This window comes from Loxodonta africana, chromosome X (assembly GCF_030014295.1).
Source record: "Loxodonta africana isolate mLoxAfr1 chromosome X, mLoxAfr1.hap2, whole genome shotgun sequence".
NCBI classification, from domain to species: Eukaryota; Metazoa; Chordata; class Mammalia; order Proboscidea; family Elephantidae; genus Loxodonta; species Loxodonta africana.
Window position 1 is genome coordinate 80,970,068 of NC_087369.1, and position 21,995 is coordinate 80,992,062.

The 21,995-nt window shown below is 38.8% G+C and overlaps 1 protein-coding gene across 2 annotated transcripts in view; it reads left to right on the forward strand.

Moving 5' to 3' along the window:
* OGT (O-linked N-acetylglucosamine (GlcNAc) transferase) overlaps positions 1-21,995 on the forward strand; it is a 41,042-nt gene that overhangs the window by 4,119 nt on the left and 14,928 nt on the right. For both annotated transcript variants that reach the window (XM_003412726.4, XM_003412727.4), the window contains exons 3-10: positions 724-967; positions 13,824-13,892; positions 17,147-17,263; positions 19,663-19,742; positions 20,265-20,460; positions 20,745-20,885; positions 21,500-21,600; positions 21,766-21,919. In XM_003412726.4, the coding sequence (XP_003412774.1) occupies positions 724-967; positions 13,824-13,892; positions 17,147-17,263; positions 19,663-19,742; positions 20,265-20,460; positions 20,745-20,885; positions 21,500-21,600; positions 21,766-21,919 (1,102 nt within the window). The remainder of the gene's footprint in view (positions 1-723; positions 968-13,823; positions 13,893-17,146; positions 17,264-19,662; positions 19,743-20,264; positions 20,461-20,744; positions 20,886-21,499; positions 21,601-21,765; positions 21,920-21,995) is intronic.

Below are 21,995 nucleotides of genomic sequence, written 5' to 3' on the forward strand. Positions count from 1 at the left end.
GCATGGTGTTTGCACAGTGTCCAAATCACACAATGTTCTGTTTCACAGAACGTATCATGAATGTGAAGCAACGCGTGACTGTATACTGTGGTAGGAGGTGCATATGTGGTTTAAATTGCAAATACTGCCTTTCTGCCTTTGTAATGTGTTACTTTTAAGCTTGAATTGAATTAATCAAAAGGGAAGAGTTTGTGTTCTTTTTAATAGTGTCACTCTCTTTTATTTAGACATTTAAAGGCATGTATCGTAATGAGACTCATGCATGTAGCATTTTCCTTCTTGATCTTAATGATCATGATTTCCAATGTGTTGGTTTGGTAATAAGACTCTAGTAAGAATTTTATCTCATGAAAAACAGCTCTCCAATTTGAAATCTGGAATACCTCCACTTTTGAAAAACTTGTTTTTCTTATGATGTACTATCTAAGATACAATGTATTGTTATGTAAGAGGAGCCCTGGTGGAGCAACACAACCCACCCAGCTGCTCTACAGGAGAAAGGCCTGGTTTCTTTAAAAATTACAGCCAAGAAAACCCTATGGAGCAGTTCTACTCTGTCACATGGAGTCACCATGAGTTGAAAATCAACTAGAGGGCTGGTGCTTTACAACAATTGTTACGTAATTAGCAATAGCAAGGGACCTTTAAAAACAGATGCATATGGGCTGTACCTTCATTCTGTAACATGTGTACCTGTGTGTCAACGTTTTTTGCCTTTTCCAGATCTGCTCACTTTAGTACTCTGGCAATTAAACAGAATCCCCTTCTGGCAGAAGCCTATTCAAATTTGGGGAACGTGTACAAGGAAAGAGGGCAGTTACAGGAAGCAATTGAGCATTATCGACATGCATTGCGTCTCAAACCAGATTTCATCGATGGTTATATTAACCTGGCAGCTGCGTTGGTAGCAGCAGGCGACATGGAAGGGGCAGTACAAGCATACGTCTCTGCTCTCCAGTACAATCCCGTGAGTAAAATTATAATGGTTATTACTTGCCTTCACAGAAACCTAAATAGAAACGTAGTGTGATAGTTCAGACACTAAAATAGGTTTTCATGTGGAATAAAGTGAAGAGTTTAGAAACATTTGTTTATGTAAAATGGTAAAATTGCTTCGACTTGGTCTACATTATGTTAAAAAATAATTTTATCTAGAAAATTAATTGAAAAGCAAAAAAATTATCCTTATTGCAAGAAACTCTACATGTATTTTTTTATAGTGCCCATAAAAGTATGGGACACGTGTTTTGATTAAATTGTATAAATTCTGATAGGTGTTTGCAGCAGTTTGATTTTCAAGGAATGATAGATACAGGGTCTTAAGCTGTAATAGAAAATAATTAAAATAAAATGCCAATGTATGGATCAGTGCCATGAAACCTAGGCTACAAAGTAATGCTTCTCAATATCTTATTCTCTTCTCTTTTAACGTAGTTAGAAGGGGCAGCATCATGGGCTGATTATTCAGTAAGCAAGGTTAGTACAGTGCTTACCTTGCTTACCAAATATCTGTTCTGAACAATTTCACGTGGGTTTCACCACATCATTGAAATTGTTCACTACAGATGAGTAAGTAAGCACAAGTAAGCCTGTACTTACCTTGCTTACTGGGTCATCCACTCTTGTCAGGGATTGTAAATTTGAAAAGAGGCTTTGATTCTGTAGGAAGGTGCTGTGAGGTTGGGAGAGAGACAGAGTAGTGGGATCTTTGATGTGGTGAAAAAAGGTGAAATTGTTCACCACAGATGATCTGGTAAGCAAGATAAGCATTGTGCTTACTTTGCCTATTGGATAATCTACTCCTGGGTAGAACTGAGATGATAATGTCCACATCAGGCTTTTGATTAGTCCTTAAAAGTGGTTTGTCTGAATTACAGATGTTTTCTGGGGAACAAGTGAGGCACAGCTGGCAGCTATTAAGTTCATACTGTATTAGGGCCTCGGAAAGATACAAAGAAAATAAGACTTACCCTCAGAGCTTTTGATGTAGTTAGGGAAAGAAGACAGATATGCGAAAAATAGATACAGAAAAGGTTTAAGAATATGTCCTCAACACTGAGTTTTGCAACAACCCTGGAAGTAGTTTTAATAATAGCTGCCATTTACGGAAAGGCTATTGTGTGCACGGTCACTGTGCTAAGTGCTGCAGAAGCTAATCCTCGCAATGGTCCTTCCAAGCAGGTGCTGTTATTTCCAGTGCTACCAATTAAAAAAACAAAACAGGAGACTCAGAGCTAACTTTTTTGAGCTCACACAACCGGTAATCGTAACCAAACCCACCCACTGCCTTCAAGTTGATTCCAACGCATAGCTACCCCGTAGGGTTTCCGAGGCTGTAAATCTTTACCGAAGCAGACTGCCACGTCTTTCTCCCGAGGAGCCACTGGTGGTTTTGAATTGCCGACCTTTCGGTTAGCAGTCAAACCCTTTAACCACTGCACCACCAGGGCCCCTAGGAATGGTAAACAAAAGCAACAAAAACAACCAAACCTGTGGCCATCACTCATAGCAACCTTATAGGACAGAGTAGAACTGCCCCATAGGGTTTCCAAGGAGCAGCTGTTTGATTCAAACTGCTGACCTCTTTTTGGTTAATGACCCAGTTCTTCACCACTGCGCCACCAGGGCTCCTAGTAATGGTAAAGTGGGTATTAAAACCTGAGCCTGAATATCCTCAAAGCAAATGCTGAAGAAGTAAAAATATGGAACTGTTGTGCCTAAAGGGCATGCACCCACCCCTCAAGGCAGTTACTGAGCACAGTTTGATAAGCCATTGATCATATCCTGCTGCCTCATTTTGCAGGTTAGCAAACTGAAGCTTAATTTAGTAGTTTGTTCAAAGATCTGAAGTCACTTTTCGTCATGTCATCTATTAATAATTCTTTTATTTTTAGTTTTTGCTGTGCTTTAAGTACAAGTTTACAAATCAATTCAGTCTTTCATACAAAAATTTATACATACCTTGCTATATACTGCTAGATGCTCTTCCCCTAATGAGACAGCACACTCCTTCCCTCCACTCTCTATTTTCGTGTCCATTCGGCCAGCTTCTGACCCCCTCTGCCTTCTCATCTCCCCTCCAGACAGGAGCTGTCCACATAGTCTCATGTGTCTACTTGATCTAAGAAGCTCACTCTTCACCAGTATCATTTTCTATCTCATTGTCCAGTCCAATCCCTGTCTGAAGAGTTGGCTTTGGGAATGGTTCCTGTTTTGGATTAACAGAAGGTCTGGGGACCATGACCTCCAGGGCCCTTCTAGTTTCAGTCAGACCATTAAGTCTGGTCTTTTTATGAGAATTTTAACAATTTTTTTTCAGTTAATTTTAAGAGTTTACAATTTATTGTTTTTGTTTTTTTAAATTTATTGCTTTTTAAATAGATATAGTGAAAAGTCTTCCAGCTACCCTTCTTGGAGGTAGCCAGTGATCCTAATTTCTTGTATATCTTTTTAGAGATTATATATATATGTGTATATATATGTCAGAGCCCTGGTGGCTCAGTGGTTAAGCGTTCAGCTGCTAACCAAAAGGCTGGCAGTTCAAATCTACCAGCTACTCCTTGGAAACTCTGTGGATTCGAACTGCCAACCTTTTGGTTAGCAGCCGTGGCCCTTAACCACTATGCCACCAGGGCTTCCATATATATACATATTTACATTTTTATTTATCTATATGTTATAAATATATATAAAGCCACTCATACAGATATATATTATAAAAAGTCCCTCAAATAAACACACAGATATATACATCTGCATTTGTATTTGAGGGACTTTTTATAATTTTTATTGTAGTACTTCTAGATAGATAAATAACAGAAAGTTGTAGGGAATCCTGTATGTGCTGCCTCTTGGGCTTGAACCCTGTTCTTGCCAAGGCTCAGGGCTGACCTGTGCACCCAGTTGTCACATTAAGTTCTTTCCCTTTATTAATAGTGATCGGTTCCACCCTTTGCTTACTGACTATGAGGTTACTTACACCCTCTTACACAGCCCTGGCCCCAGCCATCTTTAACCCTGATTCTTTTGGCTCAGGTTTCCAGTTGCCTGTTTGTAGCAGAACAGTCATTGCTGTTGACAGTATACCAAACCACAGGAGTATGTTGAGAAGGGAAAATTGATGTGGGAGGCAGAACCATGCTTTTAATATCTAACTTGTTAACAGGAAGCGTATCATTGTGCCTTACCAAAGAAGCAAGATAGTAGTAAAATAAACCATAGGGTTACCCCCTTGAAGGCATTGAACAGCCATGTGTTTCCATTTGGTTCTGTGTTTTTTGCTAGTAGAAGGTGTTGGTTTCTTTCTCTGTGCTTACCAGTAAGAATGAAAAAGAGATTGTATAAACTGCCTTGATTTCACCTAAGTGTACTGTTAAAAAAAACCAAACCTGTTGCCATCAATTCCAACTCATAGCGACCCTAGGGGACAGAGTAGAATTACCCCATAGGGTTTCCAAGGAGCACCTGGTCATATTTTAATTTATTTCAGGATATCTGGTCTTACTAGAAGGAGCCCTGGTAGTGCAGTGGTTAAAGCACTTGGCTGCTGAGCAAAAGGTTGGCAGTTCAAACCCACCAGCTGTTCTACAGGAGAAAGATTGGCAGTCTGTGTCTATAAAGGTTTACAGTGTTGGAAACCCTGTGGGGTCGCTTTGAGTCAGAATTGACTGGCCGGCAGTGGGTTTGGTTTTTTTTTTTGGTCTTAGTAGATTTAAGGTTACTGTCAAATGCCTTTGTCAAATTCAGTATTGACAGAATCTTGAGTCTGTTCCTTATATTGTGCTCCCGTTGGCATTGTGCATTGTGGGCTTGAATTGTAGATGTAGTTGGCATTCTGTGAAAAATAATTGAAGAAACTCGGGTTATTTTGATTTTGCAGCAGTGAAAAAATAAAATGTCAAGGTATTGTATTCCTGGTAACCTTTTTTCAGCAACGTTTTATCTTTTTAAGTTAAGAGATATGTCAGTTTTGAAGTTATTCTCTGTGACTTGATTATAGAAATTACTTTTTTTTAAAAAAATAATTTTTATTGTGCTTTAAGTGAAAGTTTACAAATCAAGTCAGTCTCTCACACAAAAACCCATATACACCTTGCTACACGCTCCGAATTACTCTCCCCCTGTTTTTTAATGAGACAGCCCACTCTCTCCCTCTACTCTCTCTTTTTTCATATCCATTTCGCCAGCTTCTAACCCCCTCCACCCCCTCATCTCCCCTCCAGGCAGGAGATGCCAACATAGTCTCAAGTGTCCACCTGATCCAAGAAGCTCACTCCTCACCAGCATCCCTCTCCCACCCATTGTCCACTCCAATCCCTGTCTGAAGAGTTGGCTTCAGGAATGGTTCCTGTCCTGGGCCAACAGAAGGTCTGGGGGCCATGACCACCGGGGTCCTTCCAGTCTCAGTCAGACCATTAAGTCTGGTCTTATGGGAATTTGGGGTCTGTATCCCACTGCTCTCCTGCTCCCTCAGGGGTATAGAAATCAGTTTTAAGGCAGTTGTTTCAAATTTTCACATTCTGAATTATCTTCTGTAATCTTGGATGGTTTAATAATTTCCCTGAAATTTCAGTCCATCATATTTGAAGGTACAGATGGCAGATGGTGTTCTTTCATATGGTGGCTCACTAGAGTAGCCCATACCTGGCAATCCCTTTTATAAATTATGTATAAAATTGTCTAATGGCTCTTTGTATAATGGCTTGGTAGGCAGCTCTTTTTGAATCCATAATTTAAAAAAATTTTCATTCTGCTTTAAGTGAAAGTTTACAAATCAAGTCAGTCTCTCATACAAAAATTTATATACACCTTGCTGTATACTCCTAGCTGCTCTCCCCCTAATGAGACAGCACACGCCTTCTCTCTACCCTCCTATTTTCGTGTCCATTCAGCCAGCTTCTGACCACCCTCTGCCCTCTCGTCTCCCCTCCAGACAAGAGCCACCCACATAGTCTCGTGTCTATTTGATCCAAGAAGCTTACTCCTCACCAGTATCATTTTCTATCCCATTGTCCAGTCCAATCCCTGCCTGAAGAGTTGGCTTTGGAAATGGTTTCTGTCTTGGGCTAACAGAAGGCCTGGGGATCGTGATCTCCAGGGTCCTTTAGCCTCAGTCAGACCATTAATTCTGGTCTTTTTGCGAGAATTTGAGGTCTGCATCCCACTGCTCTCCTGTTCTCTCAGGGGTTCTCTGTTGTGTTCCCTGTCAGGGCAGTCATCGGTTGTAGCCGGGCACCATCTAGTTATTTTGGTGTCAGGCTGATGTAGTCTCTGGCTTATGTGGCCCTTTCTGTCTCTTGGACTCGTCATTACCTTGTGTCTTTGGTGTTCTTCATTCTCCTTTGCTCCAGGTGAGTTGAGACCAATTGATGCATCTTAGATGGCCGCTTACTAGCATTTAAGACCTCGGATGCCACTCTCAAAAGTGGGATGCAGAATGTTTTCTTAATAGATTTTATCTTGCCAGTTGACCGAGATGTCCCCTGAAACCATGGACCCTGAACCCCGACCCCTGCTACGCTGGCCTTCGAAGCGTTCCGTTTATTCAGGAAACTTCTTTTGGTTTAGTCCCGTTGTGCTCACCTCTCCTGTATTGTGTGTTGTTGAATCCATAAATTTTGAACCATTTCTTCTGCTTTGATTGTAGATGAATAGTACTGAGAGCTGCTGGCATCCTATCATGTGTCACTCATGTTATTTGTTACATTATTACATTTATTACTGAACCATGGAAAACCATATCTTACTGTTCCTCTCTGTTCTGCTTTTTGTTAAGTTTGTCATGCAGATGTGACATTTAAATATTTAAGTGCTTATTGTGTGTACCATGCTTTGCTAGGAATTGGGGAGATGCATGGGGGAGTGGGAGTTGCAGCTTCTAATATGAGACAGGACCCGTAAAGGAAAAAAGGTGTAAGCTCCTTGGATGATTATTGTTGGTGAGTATTAATCAGAAGATTTTCTTGAGTGGGTGCTTATAATCTAAGCATTCTGGAGGAAGGTAAATAGCAAGTATACTTTCTTTGCTGAAGTGGTGAATCGTGTAATAACAAGAAATGAGTGTAAGTAGAGTCAATTGGAAGGCTGAGAAAGAATAGTGAGGCTGAGTCTGAATTTAATTTGAGAGGCAATTGAGAAGTCCTGTAGGTTTTTATAGGCCTGATTTTACTTTGTGTGCATGTGTCTGTGTGTGTAGATGTTGTGGGCGGAGGCAGGGGGCTCTAGGAGGAAAGGCAGAAAACAGATACTCTCTTAGGGAGGGGTAGTTATACAGGAAGATCTTACTCATTTCCATCTCATTACCTTTATTCACACTATTTTCTTTTGTCTACAATGCCCTCCTCCTCTGTCTTTTAAAACCCTACTTATGCTTCAAGGTCCACCTTAAATTTCTCCTTTGAGTTCATTTATTTCTCTAGAATTCTTTACCATTTTATATGGGCACTTAATTTCTATGTGCCTTGTTTTTTCACATAGACAGTAAGCCTTGGGGATAAGTATACTGTTAATTTCTTTTTCCTACAGTTGCAGGCATGTTATTGAATTGACTAAAGGTTTTCATGAAAGGCATTAACCTGGGAATAGATAGAATGAGCCAAGTTGGAAAAATGTGATTTTCTTAGCAGACATTGTTTTGATTTGACAGATGAAGCAGAATATGATGACTTGGGTTTTGAACCATAGGGAGAATGGTGGTGTCCTTGGATTTTCTAAAGAAATTAGTTGTCATGCATATAGCTTTGGATCTCTTAAGAGGGAGAATTGGTTTTAACTATTATATTTAATATCATGTGTTTTACCTTTTTCTAAAACTGTATTACTGATTTCTATCTTAAAGATAATCTGTTTTTCAATATAATTAAGGTAATCTGTTTTTAACTATGAGTATTGTATTGACTTGGTTTATTATGCTATAATGGATCTAAATATCATAACTAAGTATAAATAAATACACTGTGAGGACTGAGATGCATCCATCTAAGAGTTTATAGAAACTAGAGGGTAAAATATGTAACAGTGGGCTAACATGTATAGTCATTATGGTCACTGTTGGAAAATTATTATAAGACTTGTGATTACTATGCCTTAGAAAAAACATCAGAGTTGGTAAAAGTCCAAAGATGTGTAACCGTGATAATCAAGTAGTAGAAATAGCTTGTTCTAACAGATTGGTTTATTCAGCCATAGTCTGCCAAAACAGAGGGATAACCCTTAAAGTTTAGAAAAAAATACCATGCAAATTAGATAGCAAAATTATGGAATTTATTACTTCTGGAGTGTACTCTTAATAGAGCTAACAAGTGCTTAGACTAATTAGAGAAGAATAATAATAAGGTAATAAGATTAATGATACCTGTGATGTTTTGAGGATTAGTATTAAACCTTTTGTGCTTGAAGTCATGGGTGGTAACTGTACTCTCCCAAAACATCAATCATTGCTTGAAGGATAGTACTTAGTTGGGTAGATCATGGAGCTGACCCAGAATGGCTGATTGGAAGAGAATGTCCTGTGGCAGTTTACTCTTTTGGTTCACCTGGTGGATGATAATATAAATCACAAAAGCTATTTATCAGTAAAATTGATCATCTGATTCTGGAAACCATAGTACAGTTGCACATAGAATAACGTATGTGATATTACTTTGGCACAGTTGACAGTATTTCACTTTCTAGGACTTCATTTAAGGTTCTTTCACCCATGGAACTGTTTGGATTGTAAGTGTACTCCCTACTGCCATTTTCTTTGCTTGTTGACTGATACATATGACTGACAGAGCCAAATAGGATAAATAAAAATTTAAGTGCACTGTTCTGACATATCCCTCATACTGATGAGTGGACTGGTGATTCAGATGACAAGCATCACAAATTGAGCTGCGAATAAAAAGCAGGGTCACTGCTTTTCATTATGCACACACACAACTCTCATGGCACTTAATATTAATGAGTAATCTAGTGGCAGGATTGAGGCAGTGGTTGGATGGTAATCCTTCCGCCTAATAGTGAAATGAAGTCAAGATTTCTAAATATTCCTAAGGGCAGGTTTGTTGATAGGTAATCACTGGCTAAATACTTTTTTCCACTCTGGAAAATTTTTGCTTCTTGATACAGGAGTGATTCATATAATAACTTTTTTTTTTGCTCTGTTTTAAATTGTGCTTTAGGTGAAAGTTTATAGAGCAAATTAGTTTTTCATTAGGTAATTAATACACAAATTATTTTGTGACATTGGTTGTCAACCTTTCAATGTATCTATCAACACTCTCCCCTTCTTTACCCCAGGTTCCCTGTTTCCATTCATACAGTTTCCCTGTCCCTTTGTGCCTTTTTTAAAAAAAAATTAAAATTGTACTTTACATGAAGGTTTACAGAGCAGACTAGTTTCTCATTAAACAATTAACATACATATTGTTTTGTGACATTGGTTGCCAACCCCACGACATAGCAACATTCTCCCCTTCTCAACCTTGGGTTCGCATTACCAGTTTTCCTGTCCCCTCCTGCCTTCTGGTCCTTGACCCTGGGCTGGTGTGCCCTTTTAGTCTTGTTTTGTGGGCCTGTCTAATTTTTGGCTGAAGGGTGAACCTCAGGAGTGACTTCATTACTAAGCTATAAGGGTGTCCAGGGGCCATACTCTTGGGGTTTCTCCAGTCTCTGTCAGACCAGTTAAGTCTGGTCTTTATTTTATTATTATTATTATTTATGAGTTAGAATTTTGTTCTATATTTTTCTCCAGCTCTGTTGGGGGCCCTCTGTTGTGATCCTTGTCAGAGCAGTCGGTGGTAGTAGCCAGGTACCATCTAGTTGTGCTGAACTCAGTCTGGTGGAGGCTGTGATAGTTGTGGTCCATTAGTCCTTTGGACTAATCTTTTCCCTTATGTCTTTGGTTTTCTTCATTCTCCCTTGCTCCAGTTAGGGTGAGACCAGTGGAATATCTTAGATGGCTGCTCACAAGCTTTTACGACCCCAAACGCTACTCACCAAAGTAGAATGTAGAACTTTTTCTTTATAAACTGTGTTTATGTCACTGGAGGTAGATGTTCCCCTAGACCATGGTTCCCACACCCTCAGCCCAGTGATTTGGTCCCTCAGGGAGTTTGGATGGCTCTATGGAGCTTCCATGATCTTGCCTTGGACAAGTTGTACTGGCTTCCCCGGTATTATGTACTGTCTTAAAAATTTTTTTTTTTTTACCCTTCACTAAAATACCACCCACCTATTGTCTGTTTAGTGTTTTTCTCTCCTACCCCTGCTCTCCCTCATAACCATCAAAGGTTGTTTCTTTTTGTGTGTAAACCTTTTTATGAGTTTTTATAGTAGTGGTCTCATACAATATTTGTTCTTTTGTGATTGACTTATTTCACTCAGCATAATGCCCTCCAGATTCATCCATGTCGTGAGATGCTTCACAGATCCATCATTGTGCTTCATTGTTGTGTAATACTCCATTGTGTATATGCACCATAGTTTGTTTATCCATTCATCTGTTGATGGGCATCTAGGTTGTTTCCGTCTTTTTGCTATTGTGAACAATGCTACAGTGAATGTGGGTATGCATATGTCTATTTGTGTGACGGCTCTTATTTCTCTAGGATATATTCCTAGGAATGGGATTGCTGGATCATATGGTATTCCTGTTTCTAGCTTTCTAAGGAAGCGCCATATAGTTTTCCAAAATGGTTGTACCATTTTGCATTCCCACCAGCAGTGCCTAAGAGTTCCAGTCTCCCTGCGGCCTCTCCAACATTTGTTATTTTCTCTTTTTTTTTGATTCGTGCCAGTAAGTGCTGGGGTAAAATGGCATCTTACTGTGGTTTTGATTTGCATTTTTTTTTTTTAATGATCAGTGATGGCAAGCATTTCCTCATGTGTGTGCTAGCTGCTTGAATGTCTTTAGTGAAGTGTCTGTTCGTTTCCTTTGCCCATTTTTTAATTGGATTATTAGTCTTTTTGTTCTAGAAGTGTTGGATTTTCCTGTAGATTTTAGAGATTAGACCTTTGTCGGATTTGTCATAGCCAAAATTTTTTTTTCCAGTCTGTAGGTTCTCTTTCTACTTGTTTGGTGAAGTCTTTTGATGAGCTTAAGCGTTTAATTTTAGAAGACCCCAGTTATCTAGCTTATTTCCTGGTGTTTGTGTATTAGTTAGAGTTTGTATCCTGTTAATGCCGTATTGCCTTGAAGTCTAAGTTGCGCCTGACTCAAGCCATGGTGTTTTCAGTCACCTCGTAATGCATGTGAAAGCTGGACAATGAGTAAGGAAGACTGAAGTAGAATTGACGCCTTTGAATTGTGGTGTTGGTGAAGAGTATTGAATATACCATGGACTGTCAAAAGAATGAACAAATCTGTCTTGGAAGAAGTACAACCAGAATGCTTCTTAGAGACTGCATCTTCCGTATTTTCGACATGTTATCAGAAAGGATCAGTTCCTAGAGAAGGACATCATGCTTGGTGAAGTAGAGAGTCAGCAAAAAAGAGGAGGACCCTCAGTGAGATGGATTGACACAGTGTCCGCAACAGTGGGCTCGAGCATAACAGTGATTTTGAGGATGGCGCAGAATTGAGTAGTGTTTTGTTCTGTTGTACGTAGGGCCACTATGAGTCGGAACCGACTGGACGGCACCTGACAGCAACCACAACAGTGGCTAGTGATCTCGAGCATTTCCTTGTGTCTGTTAGCCACCTGAATGTCTGCTTTGGTGAAGTGTCTGTTCATATCCTTTGCCCATTTTTTAATTGGATTATATGTCTTTTTGTTGTAGAGGTATTAGATTTTCCTGTAGATTTTAGAGTTTAGACCTTTGTTGGATATATCATAGCCAAAATTTTTTTCCCAGTCTGTAGGTTCTCTTTTTACTCTTCTGGTGAAGCATAAGAATTGTTTAATTTTTAGAGGGTCCCTGTTATCTAGCTTATCTTCTGGTATTTGTGTATTGTCAGTTATGGTTTGTGTCTTGTTTATGCCATGTATTAGGGCCCCGGCATTGACCCTGTTTTTTCTTCCATGATCTTTAAAGTTTTTGGTTTTATATTTAGGTCTTTGATCGATTTTGAATTAGTTTTTGTGTGTGGTATGAGTATGGGTCCTGTTTCATTTTTATACAGATGGACATTCAGTTTTGCCAGCATCATATGTTAAAAAGACTGTCTTTTCCCCATTTGGAAACCCTGATGGTTTAGTGGCTAAGTGCTATGGCTGCTAACCAAAAGTTCAGCAGTTCGAATCCACCAGGCGCTCCTTGGAAACTCTATGGGGTAGTTCCACTCTGACCTGTAGGGTCGTTATGAGTCAGAATCAACTCAATGGCAGTGGGTTTTTTTCCACCGTTTAATGGACTTTGGGCCTTTGTCAAAGATCAAGTAGCTGTAGGTAGATGGATTTACATCTGGGTTCTCGATTCTGTTCCATTGATCTTTGTGTCTGTCATTGTATCATGTTCTTCAGTAATGCTTTTCTTATTTGGGGACCTCTTTCATTGCCGTATAAAGTTAATGATTAGTTTTTCAGTCTAGTTAAAGAATGGTGTTGGCATTTGGATTTAGATGGCATTGTATTTGGGTAGAATTGACATTTTTACAATGTTAAGTCTACCTATCCATGAGCATAGTGTGTTTTTCCGTTTATGTAGGTCTCTCTTGGTTTCTTGCAGTAGTCTTTTGTAGTGTTCTTTGTATAGATCTTTTACGTCCCTGGTTAGATTTATTCCTAAGTATTTTTTTTTTAGGGGCTATTATATGTGGTATTGCTTTCCCAATTTCCTTTTCATCTTTCTCTTTATTGGTGTATAGGAATCCAACTGATTTTTGTATGTTTATCTTGTGTCCTGCTTCCCTGCTGAATCTTTCTCTTAGTTCCAGTAGTTTTCTCATGGAGTCTTTTGGGTTTTGTATGTATAGTATCATATCATCTGCAAATAGGGACAGTTTAACGTCTTCCTCACCAGTTTGGATGCCCTTTATTTCTTTTTCTTGCCTTCTTGCTCTAGCTAGGACTTTCAGCACAGTGTTAAATAGGAGTGGTGTTAAAGGGCAGGTATCCTTGTCTTGTTCCTGTTCTCAGGGGGGGCATGTTTTTAACTTCTCTCCATTGAGAATGATGTTGGCCATTGGTTTTGTATAGATGCCCTGTATTATGTTGAGGAATTTCCCTTCTATTCCTATTTTGTTGAGAGCTTTTATCAGGAATGGGTGTTGGACTTTATTGCATGCCTTTTCCGAATGCCTTTTCTGCATTGGTTGGGATGATTATGTGATTCTTTTATTTATGTGGTGGATTATGTTGATTGATTTTTAATGTTAAACCATCCTTACATACCTCGTATGAATCCTGTTTGGTCATGGTATCATATCATAACTTTGAGTAAAAGAGTGTATTTTTTGATCTTTTTTTTTTTCCTACTTGACTCACATTTGGGAGGGGGGAGATGCTTTTGTAAGTACAAGGTCCATGGTCTTTTATTTGAAACAGATCCAGCCAAATGCATTTCAAAATTCAGAAGTTTTTAAATTTAGAAAGGTAATAATGTCATGTTTAAAGCTTCCCGTTTTAATAAAACACATATTTCTGCAGTAAAACGTGAATAGTCACACTAATTGAGATACATAAATTCTATAGTTAGTGTCACGTCAGTTCTAGCCATCAAATGAGTTTTTGGAATTTGGAGTTGAGGATGAGGGATTAGTGGTCCTGTTCTATAATAGTTTTTGTTAAGCATTTGGCAGAGTAAAATGACAAGGTGCTAGATGCATAAAAGGGATTATAAGATAATTTTTGACTGACATATCAGAGTATAATTAATGACAAAGCATCTCTGGATTCTAGGATTTGTACTGTGTTCGCAGTGACCTGGGGAACCTGCTTAAAGCCCTGGGTCGCTTGGAAGAAGCCAAGGTAGGTGTTTGATAGAATACATTTAAACATCAGTGTTTTGAAAACTTGTACTTTTTGCAAAGTCTTCAACTCTTCATTGAGCTATCTTTACAAAACAGTCCTTTGAAACTGAGGAAACTGATGGCATGAATCGCCTCAGACTAGAGCAGGGCCAGACTTCGGCATATCTGTTCTAAATCTGGGGGTAAAGTAAGAAACCGAACATTTTGGAGCCTTTCTGCTGAGCTAGATCATCTCTATAACAATGGGCTCCATCTCCTATGAGAATGAATAACATTCCTTCAAATCTGAGGCTTGCCTGCTGGTAACAAGCAGAGCACCTGTGATTTGGCTCCAGACTCCTATATGATGCAGGTGCTATTGAAAATGCTGCTCTTCTAAGTCCTTTGTGGCTTGTAAGTGGAGAAGAATTTCATCCAAATGTTACCCTGTAATACTGGCATTTAAAGCTCTTATTTAACCTTCCTCCCTTCATCTTCCTTACCCTTTTTACAGTGGAAGAAAGGCTGTTAAAATGATTGCAAATTAATAATTGGAACATCCTGCTCCTTCTTATCCACGCTCCCTCCCCCCGGTTCCTTTTTCTTCTTTTTCAATCCTAGTTGTCTACCTTTTCTTCCTTACTTCCTTCTTTTACTCCTTCCCACCCCACCTCCTTTTTAAAAAAATCAGAAGGACAAAGCTGGTTTGTTTGTGAAACGGACTGATCGAAAGAAAACTTGCCAAAGTGGAAAGGTGGCTTTTAGCATTCTGTGTTTCCAAATAATGAATTTGAACACCAGGTTGGGTTATTAAAGGCTCTTGGTATAATTTAAAATTACATTTATAAATGAAATTGTCTTGTTACAAGCCACCTTACGCAACCGCGCTGCAGGGGTGAGGAGTGGGGAGAAACCAGAATGCTTCTGAAACTCCCACCTGTTGCTCTGAGCCCCACGCGCATGCTCATGCGTGGAGTGTATGCGCAGCGTAGCTGTCTGTTTGCTCCATCCAGGGAGGGAGAAGGCTTTTCAACACCATCTAATGTTAAAAGGCACTAGTTTTAAGTGCATAGCTCATAAATTCTGCTGACACTTTGGATTAACCTTTTGTAGGTTTCCAGCTAATGAATTGTAATTGATTTCAATTTTAGCTGAAAAATCTAATTGGTAATTTATAGAACAAATATTTGATAAGCGCCTATTAATTTTCACCCCACCAAGCGGACAGCTAACATGAATTGCACTTCACTGCAGCTTTAGAGATTGGTTTAGGCTGAGACATTGCGCCTGCCTTAGGTTGCTGACTTCTTTATTTCAGAGCTCTGGAGACACCTAGTTTTGAAAAATGTTATTCTGTTTTTGGTGAGAATTTAGTAACTTAGTAAACAAGAAAATACTCGAGTGAAATGCAATGTGTTTCTTTTGTAATCAGTGCATTTGAAAATTCAAGCCAGCATAGTCCTAGTAGATGGAAACAAAATTAAGTTGTCTTTGTAGAAAATGAAGAGCCTTTCTTCCAGCAAAAATCCCTGCTGTATGCAATAGCCCTGATTAACCCTCTCCCTTCTGCATGTTTCCCATGTTACAGACTTGAGACTGTCCTCATTCCCATATGTAATAGACATCCAAAGAATTTCAATTGCTTTGTTGAACTTTTACTAATGATCTTGTTTTTATTTTCTCTCTTGTTTTTGGTTTTTCACCATTGATATTGTATTTAGAAGGTTTCAGGTGGGTGAAACCTCCTATTCCATGCGTAAGGTGCCTCGCTGAAGGGAGCTCGAGGCCTGGATCTAGGGCAGACACACACCTCCTCCTCCTCTTCCAGCAAGGAACGCACCGAAAAGTCACATGATGAGAAATATGGTAACGGGTTTGTAACTGCCACAGCAAAACAGTTTGCCTCCATGCCTGAATCTTCTGTCTTGTGGCTTCAGAAACAGCTTAAAATAATTTTATTTACAAGCAAGTTATGTAAAAGAATGTTTTATACTATAGCCACAATTCTGTCAAAGATAAGTAAAAGTTAATTAAGATATTAAAAATTATTAGAGATAATTTACTAGTAAAAGCTTCTAACTCTTCTTGTTGTTCATTTTTTTTTTCCTTTTTTCTTCTTTGTTTGGATTGCAGCATTCTGCTCTTCTGATGATGCGCTGTGACCCTGCAGTAGCGCAAAGGCTGCGCAGCGTTAATGCGCAGCGTGCGAATGAGCCCCTGTGAACGGTTGACTAGATGAGTAATCTGATTGACTGGCTCCCTCAGTCCTATTCTGCAGCCTTTTTGGAGAAAATTGGGTTTTAACGTACCTCGAGTCCAACTAATCTCATTGAACAAAGATTCTCTACGGGCCTGTCTAGTAGATTCATGGATCTGGTTGGCCGTTTGCTGCGTCTAGGGGTGTTCTATGTAGCGCAGCAGTTCGCAGCGACTGCGCAGTGCGATGCTGTTAGGTTGCGCAGGCGATGTTTGCGCTCGCATTACAGGGACCTCAACCTAGGTGCAGTCCTGTCATATGAGGTTTCAGCTTCAAGCTCCTTTGGAAAACGGGCATTAGGAGAATATAACTTATAGCCTGGCTTTATGATATCTGATTTGGCAGAAAAAACATTTTTCCCCTCAGTTGCATAGTTTGGCATTAGTCGGGAACATTACTGTTTAGAGTAGCATTTCCCAAATGTGTTTCATAGTATTCTAATAAAATGCCCGATGAAAGAAGGGTTTTATGGTCAACTAAGGGAATCCTGTGTATACTGTTGGGTTTAGAGAAGTCCTGTGGTAAAGAAGCCTGTTTTCTGTTTTCCTGATTCATTTGATCACGAAATCCTTTTTCCAGTGACACCTCGTAGAACACACTTTGGGAAATGGTGAGGCTAGAAAAACATGGCCTTAAGTGGTGCCCTCTAGAGATCACTTGAAAACATAACAAGAGTTCTTAAGGTGTTCAGAGAAGAGAAGCCCAGCATAGAGTATTAAGGCCACTGACTTCCCAGATGAGTCCCAGCGAAAGGGTTGGTCATCGGTTGGCAGAACTGAATATGGTGGTTTGCACTTGGGTTCTGGTAGCGCAGGCGCAGGAGCAGCCAGCTGTGGCAGCGCATTAGTTTTGGCGCAAGCGAGCCTATGCTGCAGGGTCACTTTTGGCTGGTCAGAGAAGGAATAATGATATCATCTTCTTCCCCCTTCCCCAATCTTTTTTTTTTCCCTTTGCAAAATTTCCCCTTTCCCTTTACCTCCTTCCCCTCCCGTCTTCTTTCATTAACCCTCCCTAAGGCATGTTATTTGAAAGCAATTGAGACGCAACCGAACTTTGCAGTAGCTTGGAGTAATCTTGGCTGTGTTTTCAATGCACAAGGGGAGATTTGGCTTGCAATTCATCACTTTGAAAAGGTTAGTCATTAAATTAATAATTGGTATTTATGAAGTGCTTATTTGTGCAGGGTGTTTTTACTAGAACTAAATAATCCTTTACTCAACGAGTCTCATATATCTTTGTTTTTCTGACAGTATTGCAGTGTTCATTGGATGGTATGTGTTTTGGCATGGTTTCCAGTTTTGCACTGAGAATGTACTTCAGTAATTAAAAACACTTTTAAAGTGGATATCTATACTATAAAGAGACAGGGCTTCTTGGTGAAAAGGCTGATTCCAGGTCTGGGGCAGGAAATGTGCAAAATTAGCCTAGAATGCCTTGTCATACCAGAAAGCAAGGAAGCTTTGATGTATTACTTTGTGTCGCGAGGCAACTTGAAGAGGCTTCCACTGGCTAAAGATGAGACTTGAGCATTAATAGATATAATAACGTAAACATATTGAAACTTACCAAGTATGTTTAAATCCATGAATTCATAGTTACACTAAAAAGAAATTCCATGGTCATCTTTAGAAGATGATAAGGAGCAACTCATTTTGAAAACTCTTTTAAAAAGGAAAGACTAAAACATTTGTCTCCCTCTCCTGTATGAACTGGACCTCAGGGTAATTCAGTAGTTGATTAGGAAAGTCTCTCTTTATAGAAGTGTTACAGCTAATAAGTGAAGAAGGAAGGATAGAATTAGAATATTACCATTAATAGATTTCAGCATTTATCAGTGACAAAAAAGGGACAACCAGACATTATGTACCTTACGATAAAAGTAAACAGTTCGACCAGTGAAGTACTCTTGCAAAAAGAGGAAACAACCTAAATTGGAAGCTTCCCATTCCAACTATAAGTCGGAATGGACTCGACAACAATGGAGTGGTGCAAATGGTAAAGTGCTTGACTGACTACTACCGAAAGGTTGGTGGTTGAACCTACCCAAGGCACCTCAGAAGACAGGCCTAGCAATCTGTTTTCAAAAAGATCACAACCTTGGAAACCCTATGGAGCAGTTCTACTCTGCACACATGGATTTGCCATGAGTCGGAATTAATTCCACAGCAAAGAACAATAACAACAGTTTAACTGCTAATTTACAGGAAATACAAGAAATGGGAACGTGTTAAAGGGATGCAGTCAGCAAAATCCAAACTATGGGAGCCATATAGAACAAATGATCTGATTTCTTCAACAAATTGCAGGAGTGAAAATGGAGGTTCAAATTAAACCTTTAAAGGTTTAAAAGAAACTCACAAAGGCTTGTTGACAGATTGCATTTTATGGGTCCGATTTGGATCTTGATTCAAGGTTATGATTTAATAAATTGGGTCACTGAATAGATACTTGATATTAAGGAAGTGCTGTCAATTTTTTAGGTGAAATAATGGTATATGGTTATGTTGGGAGGAAAAACATTCTCGTCTCTAAGATACATACTGAAATATTTCTGGATGTAATGATATATCTGGGGTTTGCTTCAGAATGATCTGGGAGTTAGAGGGTGTAGATTGGGATATAGATTAAGTAAGATTGAACATGATTTAATTGTTTGAACATGGGTAATGTGGACCTGGGGATTTGTTTTATTCCTCTGCTTTTGTATATGTTTGAAAGTTTCTATAATAAGAAAGTTAAAAAGTTTTCCAGAGTGGACATCTATCACTATAGAATCTAAATTAAGTATGTTGTGTTATGTTTACCACAGAATTGTATAAGTGTTCTTTACCTTCATCTTTTCAGTGTTTTGGTTAAGGCTTGCATTTCCTATACTGTAGGAGTACCTCTCTCGATCAGTAGTTCTATACCTTGGCTGCACACGAGTCGCTTGTAAAAGATACCATGCCCTGGCCCCACCTTCAGAGGGTCTGATTTAACTGTCCCGTGATGGAGCCAGGAAAGGTTGAGAATCATTGCTGTCCATGTAACCATCTGTATTTTAAGAAACTATTTGGAAGAAATTATTTAATGAAGTAACCAATCTTAGTACATATCTCAGTACGTATTTTACTGGTTACACATCTTTCTGAGATCTTATGGAATATACAGTTCTAGTTACTGAGGCGTGTATTTCCTTTTCAATAAGAGCATGTTGCTACTTACTGCCATTATTTGTTTAGAAGAGTTAGGCTGGTTAATTGTGAATAAAGTAGGGCAAATTATTCAGCTCAATAAAATTGGAGTAGGCCCTAGTTTTTTATTTTTCCTTTCAGGACCCTTTTTGCTCTTATATGAGAATTTATTTTAATAACATAGAGCCTGGCAATGATGAAAGGGTACTGAATAAATTGGGTTAAAAAAAGATTTAATTACATATGCTAAAAAAATGTAATTGGAGGTCTAAAGTTACCCCAAAATGAAAAGTTGTAATTGGGAAGTTAATCCAGCAAAACCCTAACATGCTCTAAGTTAACTGTATTGTAATTTTTAGGCTGTCACCCTTGACCCAAATTTTCTGGATGCTTATATCAATTTAGGAAATGTCTTGAAAGAGGCACGCATTTTTGACAGGTGAGAGCATTCTATTTGATAAGTCTTCTTGAGTTTTTGTTGTATTGGCACTTGAGAGTTTGGACTGAAATTATGACAATGGTCCATTGAAATAAAAATTCCTTTTCTAGTATGTCCTTCCCTGCTCACGATGTCTGCTGTATTACCTTTTATTTGTAGATATTGCTGCCAGATTTTTCATTGGCTTCCATGAAAGCCATTATTCTTCTTAGTGGGAATTTAGTTGAAATTTCCTTTATTGTAAATGAAATGGTTATTTCTTAGGCTAGAATAGGCCTTTTACCTTTTTGTTGTTGTTGTCAAAGGAGAGCCTATTTTCCTAGGTGGGAATAGAAAAGAAAATTCGTCAGTGTAGAAATACATCTTATAGAGATATAGTTTTCGTTTGAGATTAATATAGCATGAATTAATTACAGTTAATTACAATTAATTGATACACTTTAGCATGAATTAATTGTAACAGAGTATCCATTAAAAGTTAGCTGCATTTTGTGTGTGTGTGTGTGTGTGTTTCTTTTACAGAGCTGTGGCAGCTTATCTTCGTGCCCTAAGCTTGAGTCCAAATCATGCAGTGGTGCATGGCAACCTGGCTTGTGTATACTATGAGCAAGGCCTGATAGATCTGGCAATAGACACCTACAGGCGAGCTATTGAACTGCAACCACATTTCCCTGATGCTTACTGCAACCTAGCCAACGCTCTCAAAGAGAAGGGCAGTGTAAGGATTTTTACTCAGTCTATTTCTTTGTTACCTGGTAGGATTAAAAACGTCTTTTTGTACAGATTGTTATTAAGTAGTGAGATGGTAAATTGTTTTACTTTGAAGTTTTGGTGAGGGAAAGACTAGCAAAAATACCCATTTTCCGGGAATATTAGAACTCCAGAATTCTTAGAAAATGCTGTTATTTTTAGAGTAATGATTGTTAGAATTGTTTGAAAATTATCAGCGGTGACTCTCTGATTGTTCTGTATGGTTTTTGAATAGTTCGTTTTGTTTTTTAGGTTGCTGAAGCAGAAGATTGTTATAATACAGCTCTCCGTCTGTGTCCCACCCATGCAGACTCTCTGAATAACCTAGCCAATATCAAACGAGAACAGGGGAACATTGAAGAGGCAGTTCGCTTGTATCGTAAAGCATTAGAAGTATGTTGAGGGCAGTGTGGCTGGGTATTTTGTCTATGTGGTAATAGAGGGAAGGTAGTGAGATTTGCCATGCCATCCACCTTTTTTGTAAAAACAGATAGCGGTTGAATAATTGAAAAAAGGGTTATTCATTGAGCCAATAATTGAGTACCTCAGGCATTATGCAAGGTTCTTTGTGACATTCAAGAAAATCCCAACATTCAGAGTTCATTATTTTATGGGTAGGTAAGATCTGCACAAAAAAATTAAACAGCAGGCCACAGTTCAGGAGAAGTTACCAATAAGTATAATTTCAGTGCTTGATAGCTGTTATGGCGGTTAGTAGGTATGGTAGGAGTTTAGAAGAGAGATTTTAATGGTGCCGGAATAGTAAGCGTAAACTAAGAGCAGGAGAGGTCTACCTTGTTAGATTTTGAAACGAGGAGAGGTATAAAACCTAAACACAGGTAGAATTCGGCTACTAGCCCTTAAGGAATGAGTAGACTTGGAAAAGATAGAAGTTTAGGGGCATGAAAGATACTTGAACAAGGTTCTTTAGGTTTAAGAAGATAAGCAGTTTTTAGCAGTTTTTTTTTTTATTTATTAACCTCAGTTCTTGTCTTGACTCTTTATAGGTCTTCCCAGAGTTTGCTGCTGCCCATTCAAATTTAGCAAGTGTACTGCAGCAGCAGGGAAAACTACAGGAAGCTCTGATGCATTATAAAGAGGCTATTCGGTAAGAGACTCACAGCCTTATTTTTCCTTTTAAGGTATCTTTTAATTGTAAAATGCTTGGTACATTTGCCATGTGCTAAAATGGTTTTTAATAACAACATAATTAACATTATAGGGGTTAAACATTTTTGTCCTAGGCAGATAAAACTTTTGTCCCCTCATTTAGAATCAGTCCTACCTTTGCCGATGCCTACTCTAACATGGGAAATACTCTAAAGGAGATGCAGGATGTTCAGGGAGCCTTGCAGTGTTATACTCGTGCCATCCAGATTAACCCTGCATTTGCAGATGCCCACAGCAATTTGGCTTCTATTCACAAGGTACTACTGTTTATTATAATACATATACATTAGTACCTAGTGTTTAATTTTAGGAAACTTTTTATCATCCCATTTT